At 39.4% G+C, this 16,510-nt stretch overlaps 1 protein-coding gene across 2 annotated transcripts in view; it reads right to left on the reverse strand.

Moving 5' to 3' along the window:
- NCAPD3 (non-SMC condensin II complex subunit D3) overlaps nt 1-16,510 on the reverse strand; it is a 70,260-nt gene that overhangs the window by 37,386 nt on the left and 16,364 nt on the right. For both annotated transcript variants that reach the window (XM_004052465.5, XM_055356430.2), the window contains exons 8-17: nt 16,239-16,326; nt 14,063-14,196; nt 12,386-12,458; nt 11,541-11,666; nt 11,149-11,401; nt 10,637-10,693; nt 10,311-10,400; nt 2,168-2,241; nt 1,522-1,656; nt 195-415 (exon numbers count right to left, since the gene is read on the reverse strand). In XM_004052465.5, coding sequence (XP_004052513.1) covers nt 195-415; nt 1,522-1,656; nt 2,168-2,241; nt 10,311-10,400; nt 10,637-10,693; nt 11,149-11,401; nt 11,541-11,666; nt 12,386-12,458; nt 14,063-14,196; nt 16,239-16,326 — 1,251 coding nt within the window. The remainder of the gene's footprint in view (nt 1-194; nt 416-1,521; nt 1,657-2,167; nt 2,242-10,310; nt 10,401-10,636; nt 10,694-11,148; nt 11,402-11,540; nt 11,667-12,385; nt 12,459-14,062; nt 14,197-16,238; nt 16,327-16,510) is intronic.

Here is a 16,510-nt window from a genome sequence, read left to right on the forward strand (position 1 = left end):
TGTCACAAACATACAGGCGATAAAAATATCTAAGAGACTGGAAGTCAGTCAGGGAAAGAGAGACCAATACTTAATCTTCACATATACTAAGTAATCTGGAAAGCTGATTTTTCGAGGACCAATAGGAGAAATTTATCAATACAAAGTCCTACGGCCTTCTTCTATAGGGAACACAGGTCATACAGTTAACCTACCTCAGTTCCTGGCTTTCGGTGGTGAGGAGAGTAAGAAGAGCCCAGGCGAGGACCTGGCTGTCGTCCCCAGAGTGAAAATGACTGTGATGCCGGATGTTCTGCAGCAGCAGCTGGTCCAGGAACTCCAGGGCCTTCTCCTGCACAGTGCTCTCACAGTCCATCACCACCGGGACCACCCCCTGCAGCCAGGCTTTCTGGATCTGCACGCATCTAGGCTGAGCCTTAGGAGTGAAAGATTATGACATGAGAAGGTCTAAATACAAGTCAGGGAAGTTGTGATCAACATTTTGAGATGTTAAAAATAATCACACGTTCAACTGCAAATAGACCATAGAGTGAAAAAAGAAAAAAATTCAAAAAATATACAAAAGCAAAGCCAGCTTAATGTAAATCACTGCAAACCAAAATTTTAAACTCATACATTAAAGTCACTATTTTACTAGTAGCTACTAGTAAATCAGTACTTTTTTGGTCATTAAAAATCAAGAGCAAATAATAAATATCCCAAAGAGCAATTAGAACAGATGCTGACAGAAAAAGTCAAAATATGCATTGCTTAATGCCTTCTATTATGAAATAAAGAAATAAACATACTTTTAAAATTCTTTGACTAAAATGCTAACTAGTAAACAAAAGTAAATTAAATATAGTACTTGTGAGTCTGCTTTTTTGGCAATATCATCTATCTATGCCCTAACTGACTAAATTTAATCTAGGCCTCTAGCTTAACCAAATCAATTTTAAATTTTATTTTTCTGTGTGAGATTTAAAGTGAAGAAAAGGGCCGGGTGCAGTCACTCACGCCTGTAATCCCAGCACTTTGGGAGGCCAAGGCAGGCGGGTCACCTGAGGTCAGGAGTTCAAGACCAGCCTGGCCAACATAGTGAAACCCTGTCTCTACTAAAAATACAAAAATTAGCCAGGCATGGCAGCACCTGCCTGTAGTCCCAGCTACACAGGAGGCTGAGGCAGGAGAGTTGCTTGAACCTGAGAGGCAGAAGTTGCAGTGAGCTGAGATTGTGCCACTGCACTCTAAGCCTGAGAAACAGAGCAGGACTCTGTCTCAAAAATAATAATAATAATAATAAAGTGAAGAAAGGGCTAACAATTGGCATTCTCTAGCATTAGTTCCTAATTATGTTTAATAGGAAGCACAGTCTATCACACATAATTCAAAAACACCTCCTCCCTTACATTGTACAGTTCTACAGTGGACTTAGTAGAGTTTTTAAAGGTCAACTTAACATTTAGCAGCAGGTAATTATTGTGTGGAATTACTTTTAATGTAAAATACCACGCATTACATATATAATGTCCTGCCTCTCACCATAAGGAGTTCAGTAAGAGACTGGAGGGCCTGCTTCCGGACAGACACTGCAGGGTCCCGACACTGGTCCTGCAGAATCCACAGGTCTTCCTTCATGCCTGAGACATCACAGTGTTTCAAAATACTCACTAATACCTAGAAGGCATAGACGCAACATGAACTGGTAACTGCATAGCATCAACTCAGAAAGATAAACTGTTAACAAAGGAACACTTCCTTTAAGTTTGTGGTTCTTAACATTTTGGGGTCATGGATCCAACCTTACTCCTCACAACATCCCATTTTTCAGAATCCAATTTGCTAAGGCCTCTCTCAGAGAAAAACAAATTTTATATAAACAAATATTTACAAACTATTTTACGAACCTATTAAAATCCACCCATGGTCCCTAGGTTAAGAATCCCTATTCTAAACAAATTAAGGATATAAATTTGTGGTTCTTAAAAAAATCAGAAACCCTGTAGGAAAGCTTAAAAATAAAAAATCTTCCAGTTCGTCTATGATTCATATACAACAGGAGCAGGGTCAACTAACAGTTCAGCGAAAAGCAAATTAAGTAATGAATATGGCCTAAGAGTTTAAAAAATATTCCTTTGCATTTCCAAGTTTTTAGTGCTTAAAAAAAACGTGCAGAGAAAACTCCCACCTGCAGTGCAGACTTCCTAACGTTGGTCTTCTCATCCCTGATCCTCTTTCTCAGCATTGCCATGACACATCTTTCTGTAGAGGGAATACCAAAGGGTCATCACAGCTGGAGAAAAGTCACACAGTAGCTAACATTTCACCACACAATACCCAGAAAATACACTCATCTTAGAGACTCATTAGCTTGTTTTGAATCCTAAGAAATTAGAGTGTGGAAAAAGAAGAAAATGTGAATAATTAGGTATTCACTGTAATGCATATAAACTTTGGAATATTAAAAATTTGGTTTTAAATCTCAGCCCCTACCTCTAAAATTGTGAATGAATTATTTATCTCTTCCATTTTGTTTAGCTACAAATAGGAGTATCTAACCCACAGGATTATTTTAAAGATTTGATGAGGTAATATATAACAGCAGCTTTAAAATGTTTGACTTGAAGACATTTTTAATAAGAGACAGGGGTCTCATTCTGTCACCCAGGGTGGTGTACAGTGCTACAATCATAGCTCACCGCAATCTCAAGTTCCTGGGCTCAAGTAATCCTCTCTCCTCAGCCTCCCAAGTAGCTAGGAATACAGGCATGAGCCACCATGCTAATTTTTTTTAATTTTTTTGTAGAGACAGGACCTTGCTGTGTTGCTCAGGCTGGTCTCGAACTCCTAGCCTCAAGTGATCCTCCCAACTCAGCCTCCCAAAGCAGTGAAATTATAGGAGTGAGCTACCACGCCCAGCCTTGAGGCTTCTTTATCTTCTTAAAAATTACTGAGGACCCTAAAGAGACTATATCTTTTAATACTTAGAATCAGAAATTTAAACTGAGAATTGTAAAAATATTTATTAATTCATTTTAAAAGAGCAAGATATGTTACTGTTAGTACTTTTTCATAAAAAATAACTATATTTTCCAAAACAAATAAACTAAAAATAGTGAAAAGGCTGGATGTGGTGGAATGTGCCTATAATCCCAGCTACTGGGGAGACTGAGATCAGAGGATCACCTGAGCCCAGGAGTTCGAGTCCAGCCTGGGCAACACACCAAGACCCAATTTTAAAAAAAAGAATGGCATTGTTTTAGAGTTTTGCAAACTTTAAAATGTCTGGCTTAATATAAGCCAGCTTATCTCTCATCTGGCTTATATTAAACAGGATTCTCATCTCTGTTTCTACCTGCAATCTGTTGCAATTTGATAAGTCATGGGACCACTGGAAAACTCCAATATACACTCGTGAGGAAATCAGAGTGTGGAAGGCAAATGAACACTGCATTCATTTTTACTTCAAGGACCCCTGGGGGTTCCCAAAACACACTTTGGGAACTGCTTATATATAAGAAGGCAGCTTAAAAAATAAAAGATGGAAAACAATAGAGAAAAATCAGTGAAACTAAAAGTAGGTTCCTTGATAAGATCAACAAAACTAATACACCTTTAGCTAGACTGGCGAAGAAAATAAGAAAGAAAACTGAAATTGCTAAAATCAAGAAAGGAGGGACATTACTATTATTAGCCTTACATAAATAAAAAGGATTACAAAGGAATACTGTGAACAATTTTATGCCAACAAATTAAGTGGCCTACATAAAAGAAACAAATTTTTAGAATGACAAGTTTTAGAAAGACACAAACTACAGAAACTGACTCAAACAGAAATAGAAAATCTGAATATACCTGTAACGAGTAAAGAAACTAAATTAGTGGCCAGGCGCGGTGGCTCACGCCTGTAATGCCAGCTCTTTGGGAAGCCGAGGTGGGTGGATCACCTGAGGTCAGGAGTTCAAGACCAGCCTGACCAACATGGTGAAACCCTATCTCTACAAAAAATACAAAAAAATTTGCCGGGTGTGGGGGCGGGTGCTTGTAGTCCCAGATACTCGGCAGGCTGAGGCAGGAGATTTGCTTGAGCTGGGAGGCAGAGGTTGCAGTGAGCCAAGACTGTGCCATTGCACTCCAGCCTGGACAACAACAGCGAAACTCCATCTCAAAAAAAAAAAAAAAAAGAAAAGAAAGAAAAAGAAACTAAATTAGTAATCAAAAATACTTTACACACACACACACACACACACACACACACACACACACCCTCCCTAAGGACCAGACACTTACTGGAGAATTCTAACAAATGTTAAAGCAAAAATGAACAACAATCCTTCATGAACTCTTTCAAAAAATAGAAAAGAATAGACTTTCCAGCTTATCTTAGGCGAGTACTACCCTGATAGCAAAACCAAAACATCTCAAGAAAACAACAGATATAGTTTGAGTATTTGTCCCCACCCAAACCTCATGTTGAACTGTAAGACCCAGTGCTGGAGGCGGGGCCTGGTAGGGGTGTCTGGATCACCGTGGCAGATCCCTCGCAGCTTGGTGCTGTCTTCAGGACAGCAATACTGAGTGAGTTCTTGTGAGATCCAGTCATTTAAAAGTGTGTGGCACCTTCCCCCTGACTCTTTCTCCTGCTCCCACCATGTGAAACGCCTGTTCCCTTTTGGCCTTCTGCTATGATTCTAAGCTTCCTAAAGTCTCCCCAGAAACAGATGCCAGTGCTATACTTTCTGTACAGCCTGCAGAACCATGAACCAATTAAATCTCTTTTCTGATAAATTACCCAGTCTCACATCTTTTTTTTTTTGAGACAGAGTCTCACTCTGCTGCCCAGGATGGAGTGCAGTCGCGTGATATTGGCTCACTGCAACCTCTACCTCCCAGGTTCAAGTGATTCTCCTGCCTCAGCCTCGTAAGTAGCTGAGATTACAGGCACCTGCCACCATGCCCAGCTAATTTTTGTATTTTTGGTAGAGATGGGGTTTCACCATGTTGGCCAGACTGGTCTCGAACTCCTGACCTCAAGTAATCCATCCGCCCTGGCCTCCCAAAGTGCTGGGATTACAAGCATGAGCCACCACGCCTGGCCACGTATTTCTTTATAGCAATGCAAGAATGGCTTAATACAACAGACCAATATTCCTTATGAATATGACACCAAAATTCTCAACAAAATACCAGCAAACCAAATCCAGCAAGATACAACCATGCTTGGGATTTATCCCAGGAATGTAATGTCAACCTGTGAAAAATCAATCAATGTAAATTACAGCATGGTAACAGAACAAAGAAAACCACACAATCATCCCAAAATAGATGCAGAGAAAGCATTTGCAAATTCCAACATCTTTCCATGATAAAAACTCAGCAAGCTTGAAATGGAAGAAAACTTCCTCATATTGATGAAAGTCATCCTAAAAACCTCACAGCTAACGTCGTACTCAGCGGTGAAGACCAAAAGCTTTCCCCCTAAGTAAAGAAAAAAGACAAAGAAGTCTACTCTTTGACTTCTTTTCAACATCATTCCACAGACTGTAAACCAAAAATAAAATTCTAAGGCTCTCCAACCATCTGAAAGGCCTTCCTCCTCAGCCAGGGCACTCTAAAATTTAACCTGAAGACTGGTTCAGACCATGACAGGAAGTGGGGGTCAGACAAGCCTCATTATACCCTCCAGCATTAACATCAACACAGTCTTTAAGTCTGATAAGAAACATTTACAATCTATTCTCTCTGAAGCCTACTATCTGAAGGCTTCCTCTGCAGTAATGAACTTTAGTCTCCACCACCCTTTATCTTAACCCAGACATTCCTTCCTATTGAACCCAGTTCTTTAGATAAACTCAACCAATTTTCAACAAGAAAAATTTAAAATCTACCTATAAGCTGGAACCCTCCCCACCTTGTCCTGCCTTTTGGGACCAAACCAATGTATCTATTAAACGTATCTGACTGATGTCTGATGCCTCCCTAAAGTGTATAAAACCAAGCTGCACCCAACCACCTTGGGCACATGTTCTCAGGACCTCCTGAGGGCTGTGTCATGGGCCATGGTCACTCACATTTGGCTCAGAATAAATGTCTTCAAATATTTTAAAGAGCTTGACTCTTTTTGTCAACAAATAGGTAAGAAAAAGAAATGAAAGATATCCAGATTGGAGAGGAAGAAGTAGAACTACCTCTATTTACAGATGACTTGTTCTTATATCAAGAAAATCCTAAGGAATCCACAAAACAATCATTAGAGCTCGTAATGAGTTTGGCAAGGTTGCAGGACAGAAGATCAATTATCAAAAATAATTTGTAAAAACTAGCAATGAACAATTCAGAAATGAAATTAAGAGAGCAATTTAATTTGCAACACTATTGAAAAGAATAAAAACACTTAGGACAAAATTTAAAGAGCAACAATTGTTCACTGAAAACTACAAAACATCACTGAAACAAATTAAAGACCGAAAGAAATAAAAAGACATCTGGTGTTCATGGATTAGAGGAATTAACAAAGGAACATGGCAACACTCCCCAAACTGATGTACAGTCAATCCCTATCAAAATCCAAGATGGCTTTTTTTTTCTTGCAGAAATTGGCAATTGATCTTAAAATTCATATGGAAATACAAGGGACCCAGAATAGCCAAACTAATTTTAAAAAAGAACAAAGGGACAGGAGGAGAACTCATACTTCCTGATTTAAAATTGACTATCACAGGACACTATGTTAACACCAAAATATGACTCTGACATAAACATTATTTCTGGGAAGACAGTTAAAGCAGACAATTAACAAGCAGCAGCAAACAGAGAAAAAGCTCTGTCTATCCTTTCCCTTTTCTTCCTATGGGCAGTATATAAATTCTCCTTTACACACAGGGTCTCTAGACCCTTATCAGCCCAGAGCAATTCACAAAACTCACTCCATTATTTTCCTCCCACATACAGGCAGTCCCTGACTTAGGATTTTCTGATTTTGCAATAATGTGACAGCGACGCACATTCAAACCATACTTTGAGTTTTGAATTCTGCTCACTTCCTAGCTAGTGACATGCAGAATGATACACTCTCACGATGCTGGGCAGCAAGAGTAGCTCCCCGTCAGCCACCCCATCAAAAGGGGACAACAGAGAGTCTCCAGTGTACTGTACTGCCAGCATTTTTTGGATATGGTGTTTTGTGTTACGTAAGTGGAGTTCTAAGCCCTCAGTTACTTTGCATTGAGATCTCTCCCGCATAACACGCACTAGACATGTTAATAAACTTGTTTGTCTTGTTATGGGGATCCATCCCGAGGAAGAACTCATGAGGACTGAAGAAAAAGTTATTTCCCCTCTCCTACGCTAGAACGCAACAGCAATCAATACAATGTGGTACATAAAGACAGATATATAGATTAATGAAATAAAATTCCATTAATATAGAATATAGAGCACACACATAAGCTCATGAGCTTATACAAGTCAGTCAAGTGATTTTTTTACAAGGGTGCCAAGACACTCACCGGTGAAGGAACAGGCTGAAAGAAACAGTGCTATGTCAACTGGATAGTCACATGCAAAGGAGTGAAGCTGGACCCCCTATATCACACCATATTCAAAAATTAACTGAAAATTGATCAAAGACCTAAATGTGAGAGCTAAAACTATAAAACCCTTAGAAGAAAACACAGGAGTAAATCTTTGTGACTTTGGATTACACAACGATTTCTTAGCTATGTGATACCAAAAGCATGAGTAAAAAAAGAAAAAGATAAATTGGACTTCATCAAAATTAAAATGTTTTGTGCCTCATAGAATACCATTTGAAAAGACAACCCACAGACTGGGACAAGTCTTTAAAAATCATATATCTGATAAGGTATATATATAAAAATAACTCTTTCAACTCAAAAATAAAAGATAACCCAATTAAAAAATGGGCAAAGAGCTTGAATAGACATTTCTCCAAAGAAAACGTATGTATATGGCCAACAAGCCTATGAAAATTTACTCAACATCATTAGCTATTAGGGAAATGTAAATCAAAACCACAAGCAGATACCACCTCATACCCACAAAGACGGCTAAAATAAAAAAGACAGACATGGCAAGTGTTGGTAGGAATGCGGAGAAATAGGATTATCATACGTTGCTAGCAGGACTGTAAAATGGTGTGGCCACTTTGAAAAAGTTTGGTGGTTCCTCAAAATGTTGAATATAGAGTTACCATATGACCCAGCAGTTCTACTCCTAGGTATACACTCAAAGGGAATGAAACCACACATCTATACAAAAACTCATACAAGAATACTTATAGCAGCATTAGTCACAATAGCCAAAAAGTGAAAACAACCCAAATGTTCATCAACTGATGAATGGATAAACAAAATGTGGTGTATCCTTACAATTGACTATTACTCAGCACAAAAAGGAATGAAGTACTGATAGATGCTATAACATGAATGAGCCTTGAAAACATGCTATAGGTGAAAGAAGTCAGACACAAAAGACAACGTAGTACATGACTGCATTTACGCGGAATGTCCAGAATAGGCAATTTTTTTTTTTTTTTTTTTTTTTTGACAGAGTCTCGCTCTGTCGCCAGGCTGGAGTGCAGTGTCGCAATCTCGGCTCACTGCAACCTCCACCTCCTGGGTGCAAGCGATTCTCCTGCCTCAGCCTCCTCGTAGCTGGGACTACAGGTGTGTGCCACCACGCCCAGCTAATTTTTTGTATTTTAGTAGACACAGGGTTTCACCATGTTGGCCAGGATGGTCTCGATCTCCTGACCTCGTGATCCTCCCGTCTCGGACTTCCAGTGTGCCAGGATTACCGGTGTGAGCCACCACGCCTGGCCCAGAATAGGCAATTTTATAAGGAAAGAAAATTACTGGTTGCCAGTGGTAGGAGGAAAGGGGCGTGGGGAGTGACTGCTAATGGCTATGGGGTTTATTTTTCAGCTGCTGGAATGCTCTGGAATTAGTCTGTACAATCTTGTGACTATACTAAAACAACTACATTATATACTTTCAATGGTGAACTTTATGGTGTGTGAACTCTACCTCAATAAAAACAAGCAAAGAGAGCAAAGTGCATCTAAGTGACTATACAAAATTTTTAATGTACAATTAATGCCAACAATATATGTCTTTTCAGTTTATGAACAATGCACTGGAAACATGGGCTCTTTGCGTCCCCGAACTTTCATAATTTTTAAGCATCATTAAATCACCTCAACTTGATATTGCTTGAAAAAGTCTGTGCCACCGTAAATCCGTAACCTGTTTAGACGAAGTCTGGAGCCAACACAAACATTCAGCATTTTTCCAGAGTACATTTTCCTACCACATTTAGAAAACCTGTTTATTATAAATGTAGTTATCGCTCTGAATTGGAGTAATACATGCTAATATCTAGCCTCCCGAACCCAATTTCACGCTGACCTTCTAGGCTGAATAATAAAAGCAGTAATGTAATCATCCTCAGGGTGCTTTCTGTGCATCTCGGCACCTATCTCAGTGTTCCACATACATGTGCGTACAATTGCATATATGAGAACACTTCTGTGCACAAGCACCTGTCTCTCCACTGATCCTTAAGAGATGGAGCTCTGTCTCACAGACTTGTGCATCTCCAATGCCTGGAACGCATTGGGAAGGACCAGATCAAGGTTTATTGAATAAATTAATAAACCCAATTATGTAATTAATCCTCTAAGTACATGCTCTTTCTCTCTCTTATCTGTGTCTCTCTCTCTTTAAATCACTTTCTTAAATGTTGTTTCTACAGACTTTCCCAACAGTCGTCTGGGAAAGATGGGAGGGTGTTACAACCGGAAAACGACAGGCATACCCCTAGATCATGCAGCTATTTAGTAACTAAGTTGGTACAAAAAAGCAGACTGCCCTGCAGTGTTATTTTCATTTTTCAATTTTTTAAACAGACTGTCGCCCAGGCTGGAGTACAGTGGTATGATCAGAGCTCACTGTAGCCTGGAACTCCTGGGCTCAAGCCATCCTCCCACCTCAGCCTCCTGAGTAGCTGGGACCACAGGGGCACACCACCATGCCCAGCTAATTTTTATATATTTTTTTAAGAGATGGGGTCTTGCTGTGTTGCCCAGGCTGGTCTTGAACTCCTGGGCTCAAGTGATCTGCCGGCCTCAGCCTCCCAAAGTGCTGGGATTATGGGATTACAGGCATGAGTCACCACGCCCAGCCAGCTGTTTCAACTCTTAGGGGTGAATAAATCAGAAAAAAAAAAAAAATCCAAGGTTTTAGACTCTACTTACGGTTGTCTGAAATCCAGCAGCATTACCTATCTGACAGTGATAAAATCTGACATACCTCCAGATCCAACTGTTTCACCACTGCTGTCTATGTTGATCTCCCCTGAGGGTTCGGAACGGTTAGATGTCTGCCTTTGGTAGGAAAAAGCTTTAAAAAAAAAATTACAGTCATTAAGCTAAAAATGTGTTATACTTTTAATAACATTAGCAGGGCATGTTACTCATTTAAGTTACAACATTATTACTGAAATGAATTTCAACCTCTCTCATGAAAAAAGTACAATGTTAAAGCAGGTAAATAAGGAGGTAAGAAAAACATTTTAAATACTCTACAAATTTTTAAAAGATAATCATTCAATATTTGAAAATGTATTGATCCATTACCTGATGAATTTCTCAGTAAGGTACCAGGGTGACTCTCTATTACAGAAAACGTAGGACCTAAAAACAAGAAGAAAGATAAGAAGGAAGAAGTCAGTATCATAAACTGAGTAAACATCCACGGAGGAATCAAAATCAAGATAATTAGGCTGAAAGACAAGGCAGACAGATTCTAAATTGCTGACAACTGATAACGTTCTCCTTGGGTATGCATTGAAACGGAGATTCATCCTAATACAACCAATGCCCATCAATGCAAAGCAACAGTAAAGGTAGCCACCAATGTCACCTCTCAGATATGAACATCTGAAATACTTTTAAAAGGCCTTGCAAATGTATCAGGCTTGCCTATTTAAAAAGTTATTTGGCAAGAAAATATACTAAAAATGGTTTTGAGAGTAAAAATAGATCACGCCATACCTATTACTTTTGCCACAGAAAAGAACGATTCCCTTGCAGTCTATTTCTCAATGAGCACAAGACCGGTTTACTGTCCCAACAGTCGCCATACTCACTGTTAATCAGGAGCTCCAGGATACTCTCCGACGCACTGGTAACAGTCAACTCCAGACAGTGTGCAAAGCTGGATAGTGCCTTGCTGCGGACAGTAGGCGCCTTGTCTAAGCAACGATCAAACATAATTTCCTGCACCAGGAACTTATGCTTTAAGAACTTCTGATGCTCCGAGGAGAGGGTGTTCTCCACCTCTCTTTCAGGCAGTTCTAACAGAGCTAAGACAACATCAAGAGTAAAAACCCGGTGTGGGATCTGGTAAAGCAAGATCATAAGAATTGCCATCAGATAGGAGTAAGAACCAAAGAACCCTCCTCATTCAGACCTAGAAAAAGAGACCCTTTTAAAAAGAGTTTAAAAAGGACCCAAGGTTTTATGCAGAGCTATCTCCTACCTTGGAACTTCGGGAGTATTTGTAAAGCCAGGCAATGAACATAGCGTATTCCCCACAAGGAAGTTTACTGAGCAGCTGGACTAGGGACTGGGCTGCAAAAGTACGATACTCTGATTTATCTACCACCTGAAAAGCAAAAAGAGAAGTTGACCAACCAATATCCACCCGCAGGATGGCTGAAACATATTTTGTAATATAAGTTGAAAGTCAGTGAGTACAACTAGTTCAATGACCTTTAAATGTTACGTAAATGACTAATAAATTTTAGGTTTTAGAACACTTGAAAACTAATCTAAAGGAAATCTATAAACCATCTCTCCAGAAAAATGCACATACAAATTTAGTATACAATTTCAGAGAGTTTTTAGATCCCCAGGTTTCATAAGGTTCAAATTAAGAATGATTTTGTCTAAATGGTTATAAAAATGTAAGAGATCATCATGGAAATTTGAACACTGGATGTTTGATAATATTAAGGAATTACCGTGAAAGGATATGATGGAATTTGCTTCAAAACACAATCCAGTATACACGTTGGGGGATGTGGGGTAGGGGTTTAAGTGACACAAAACTGTGGAACTCGGTGATGGGTATGTGGTGGTTCACCAGCCTATTTTCCCTGTTTCTGTGTGTATGTTCAACATTTTTCCAAAACAAAGTTTTTTTGCTTGTTTTTTATAGAACACTTTTGTCTAGGGGACCATCTAGTGAACATGAAATAAAACCACTTTAAGTAACAATGCACACTCATTCCCAAGAACAAATACCCACACACACACACACACACATTTATCTTCACACACCATATACTTCCGTGTTATTAATATTACTAAGGCAAACAGTACCTTGGCACAGATGTGCTGCAGTAAGATACGGACGACTGGGAATATACTCTCCTTTAATTCATCCATAAGGGCGCTTTGTAAAAGAAAAACACATCTACTGTTCACAATACAGTCAGCGACTGTCCTCAAAAACCACTACTCCTATATTTAGAAATCCTAGTTATTAAAACACTCTACCTCACGCTGTAAGAGTGGTTTCAGTAGAATGAAGAGTGAAGACATAAAATGTCATTGTAGAAAACTGTTAAGTAGTTCCCGTGCAGTTTCGAGAGCTGCTGCAGAGTAGCTAAGTCATCAGGCAAGAACAAAAATGTAATCTTCATACAATTCTTTTGACTACTTACTAAATTTCATATGAAGATGTAAAATATATCCTTTGGGGATAAGTACCACCTCATGGTAGCTCAGTGAAATGCATTAGTAACATTACTTCTCCAAACTTTAAGCCAGTAAGAAATGTCTTTTTTTTTTTTTTGGAGATGGAGTTTTGCTCTTGTCGCTCAGGCTGGAGCGCAATGGTGTGATCTCGGCTCACTGCAACTTCCCCCACCGGGTTCAAGAATTTCTCCTGCCTCAGCCTCCTGAGTAGCTGGGATTACAGGTGCCTGCCACCATGCCTAGTTTCTGTATTTTTCAGTAGAGACAGGGTTTCACCATGTTGGCCAGGCTGGTCTTCAACTCCTGACCTCAGGTGATCCGCCCGCCTCGGCCTCCCAAAGTGCTGGGATTACAGGCATGAGCCACCGCACCCAGCCTCAAGAAGAAATTTCTACAATGCCCAGACTTGATCCATTTTTAGTGATGTTTATCTGTAACATTACATGAAGACTATTGCGACTGGCATATGAGAAACTCTCATGGAAAAAACAAAACGATGGTGTTTTCACTTAAAACATTTTAGTTACTTAATGTTTTAAAAAGTCCTTAGTGAGAGACATTTGCTCAGTCACAAGATGACGTCATCCATACCCCATGTCTCCAACTACCCTGCACACTGTGCACACCCAAGGCATGCACACACTTGCACATGCATACCACGTCTCGGCACCACCTCCACGCCGCATGCCAAAAATCAGCGAAGGAGGGAAGGAAAAGCCAACGACGCAGCAAACATGTCCTTGCCAGTGAAACTAAGGCATGAGAGTTTTTAAGTGAAGCTGAGTGACCCATGAGAGGAAAAGTAGTCTAACACTTATTGCTACGGAGGTAAAAAGCAACTCAATCCTTTCCTTCAAGTCATTTCTACAGAGGGAAAGGAATAGAAAAGTGCAAAGAAACAAGAAGAAAGTGGCAAAGAACAAAAGCAAAGAGCTGCAAAGTAGAAAGCAACAGAAAAGGGAAAGAGGTGAACTGGCTGCAATGAAGCAGACAAGGGAAAGGAGGAGAGGCCACCATCCTCTCTCTGAGGCTGACCCACAGATTGAGCGCAAACAAGCTGGAGGCTGGCGCTGGCCCGTGTTCTGCAGATTCCTATCTCTTTAACAGTGCCCCAGCTGGGAGCCTACCGACAGAGACCCAGACACATAAAGCACATTAGCTACGAAGTGCTTGGTTTTCACCCCCAAAACCACCATCAGGCCAGAAATTTTAAGTCTACATGTATCAGAAATCTTAGTGCAGGGCCCAGAGTACTGAGGGAGACTGACAGGGTGAAAATTCACGATTTGTGTGCTTCACCTGATAAACTGGACCGCCTGGTTTCTACAGTTGATGACTTGGGAGGTAACAGCAAGGGGGGCACGATGGGATCCTTCACCAACTTTTAACATTAATATTACACTGAGCATTTGATGGAAAACACAACTGATAACCTAGAAGAGAAAAGAAAATTCAATTTAAGATCGGATAGAGAACACAAGGGTCTCAGACATAGTGATGCAGACTGTAGTAAACCATTTCAAGCCATCTGAAGGTAGGTCAGGCTGGCATAATTGCTGGCTGAACACTAGGGATATATTTCTTAAACAATGAGCAGGTATACAATAAATGCACAATGTAAACAGTGTGAAAGAATGGCTGACAGATGATATGTCTGATAAAAACAATACCTAGTTTCTCTCCCCACCCTTTGCATATCATAACCCAGAATTTAGGACAAATAGGGAATTAACTGTCATTTACATATGGCAAAGAATGCTACTAATGTTCCCTTATTTAAAAGGGGAAAGAACGATACTTTACACCTGCTTTTTGCCTCCAGTTTACAAAGCACTTTCCAACATATTATCTCATATAACATAGTCACTAATTAATTTATTCATCCAATAAATAAAACATTTACTGAAAACCAAGTAAGTGGTAGGTATTGCATTAAGCACTTTCATCTACATAGCTAGATTTTACTATATATATATATAAAATATACATTTAATTTTAAACCTTACAACAATTCCATAATGTAAGCAGGACATGTATAATTTCCACTTCACAGATAATTAAAAAAAGCTCCAAAGGTGAGCTGTCCAAGATCAAATAATTAAAGATAAGGCTAAAAACCAACATTGCCTGACATAAAGTCAATACTTTCACAATTAAAAAAAAAATACCGACCGGGCGCAGTGGCTCACGCCTGTAATTCCAGCACTTTGGGAAACCAAGGAGGGTGGATCACGAGGTCAAGAGATCAAGACCTTCCTGGCCAACATGGTGAAACCCCATCTCTAAAAATACAAAAATTAGCTGGGCATGTAGTCCCAGCCACTAGGGGGGCTGAGGCAGGAGAATCGCGTCTCAAAAAAAAAAAAAAACAAACCATCTTTAGAGACACAGTAGACCTAAAGGGATGAATTTTCCCACCTATGTTATTGTTTAAAATATTTAAAAGGGCATGCGAATTAAAAACATTACTGTAAATGTTATCACATTCATATTTCAAGCATACAGAAGTGATAAAGTGATAAAGATACTAAACTTCTAAAATACCGAATGTTTCTAAACAACAGGCATTGTGCTCGGTATGCGGCCTGCTCAACTTCATTTAATCCTGTGACAAATCGATAAGGAAGGTAGACTTTGGTCCTTTCTGTCCATAAGTGAAATCTAACGCTTTAGCCAGAGTGAATGGCTCATTCAAGGACCCACAGCTAGTAAGTGGTGAAGTCAGAAAGCAAACACAGATGTGCGGAACCCCCCAAGCATCCCCAAAAACATCGTCGTAACCAGGTTACTGCCTCTGCAAGGTAACCCGTCGCAGATCCCAAAAGCCACATGACCTTGGTCCAACACATTTTTTTGCAAAATCTTCGTTTCATTTAAGACATCTAAGTTTAGTAACAGCATAATGCGCAACTAACTCTAACTGCAAAGTTTATAGTAGTGGTGGCGTTCAGGCAACTTGGAGGCAAAAGTCAGTTATCCATGCTGACCACGGATGACAACCTACAAAATTTCCATAGAATATCAACACAAATAATACAACTACCAATAGAAATACTGAAGCACACATGAATTGCCAAGGGAAACTTGAAAATTCTCTGACTATTCTACTTTTTAAAATGATTTGGGAAATATTCCTATAGAAGTAAGTGTTCAGCAGCTAATCTGTTCCTATAGAACTAACTGTTCAGCAGTTTATCTGTTCCTCCTATTTCATTCACAGCAGAACCATTTTTTCTAACTGGAGCCTGACAATAATTTGCTGCAGCCACCAAGTACTCAGATATAAAGTTGGCAATAAAGAACAGAGAGCAAATAGAAATAGTGATACTTTTTATTATGCAAATAATATAAGGTCATGAAAATGAGCTAGTAAATTGAAATGGCATTATATCAAATGCTTTTAACATATTTCCATCATATGGTTCATGTGCCTTCGATTCAACTAGTAACCAAATTAGGTTCTCATCTCCTTTACCTTATCTCCTTCTCCATGAATGGGAGAGCACAGCAAATACAATCCATAATAAGCCAGTTCTGGTATGTATTTTGCTTGGTTAAGATCTCTAAAAAAAAAAAAAAGACAAAATATTAGTTAATGGATATGATTTTACTTGGAATATTTCTTAGTCCTACAAGCCATGCTTAAATGCATAAATTCTACCTGTGTGCCAATTGGGATAAAATGGCATTTCCTTTTCTGCTGGAGCAAAAATTAGTACACTATACTTAAATTGTAGCACCGGAAGA

The sequence above is a fragment of the Gorilla gorilla genome, chromosome 9 (assembly GCF_029281585.2).
Source record: "Gorilla gorilla gorilla isolate KB3781 chromosome 9, NHGRI_mGorGor1-v2.1_pri, whole genome shotgun sequence".
Lineage (NCBI taxonomy): Eukaryota > Metazoa > Chordata > Mammalia > Primates > Hominidae > Gorilla > Gorilla gorilla.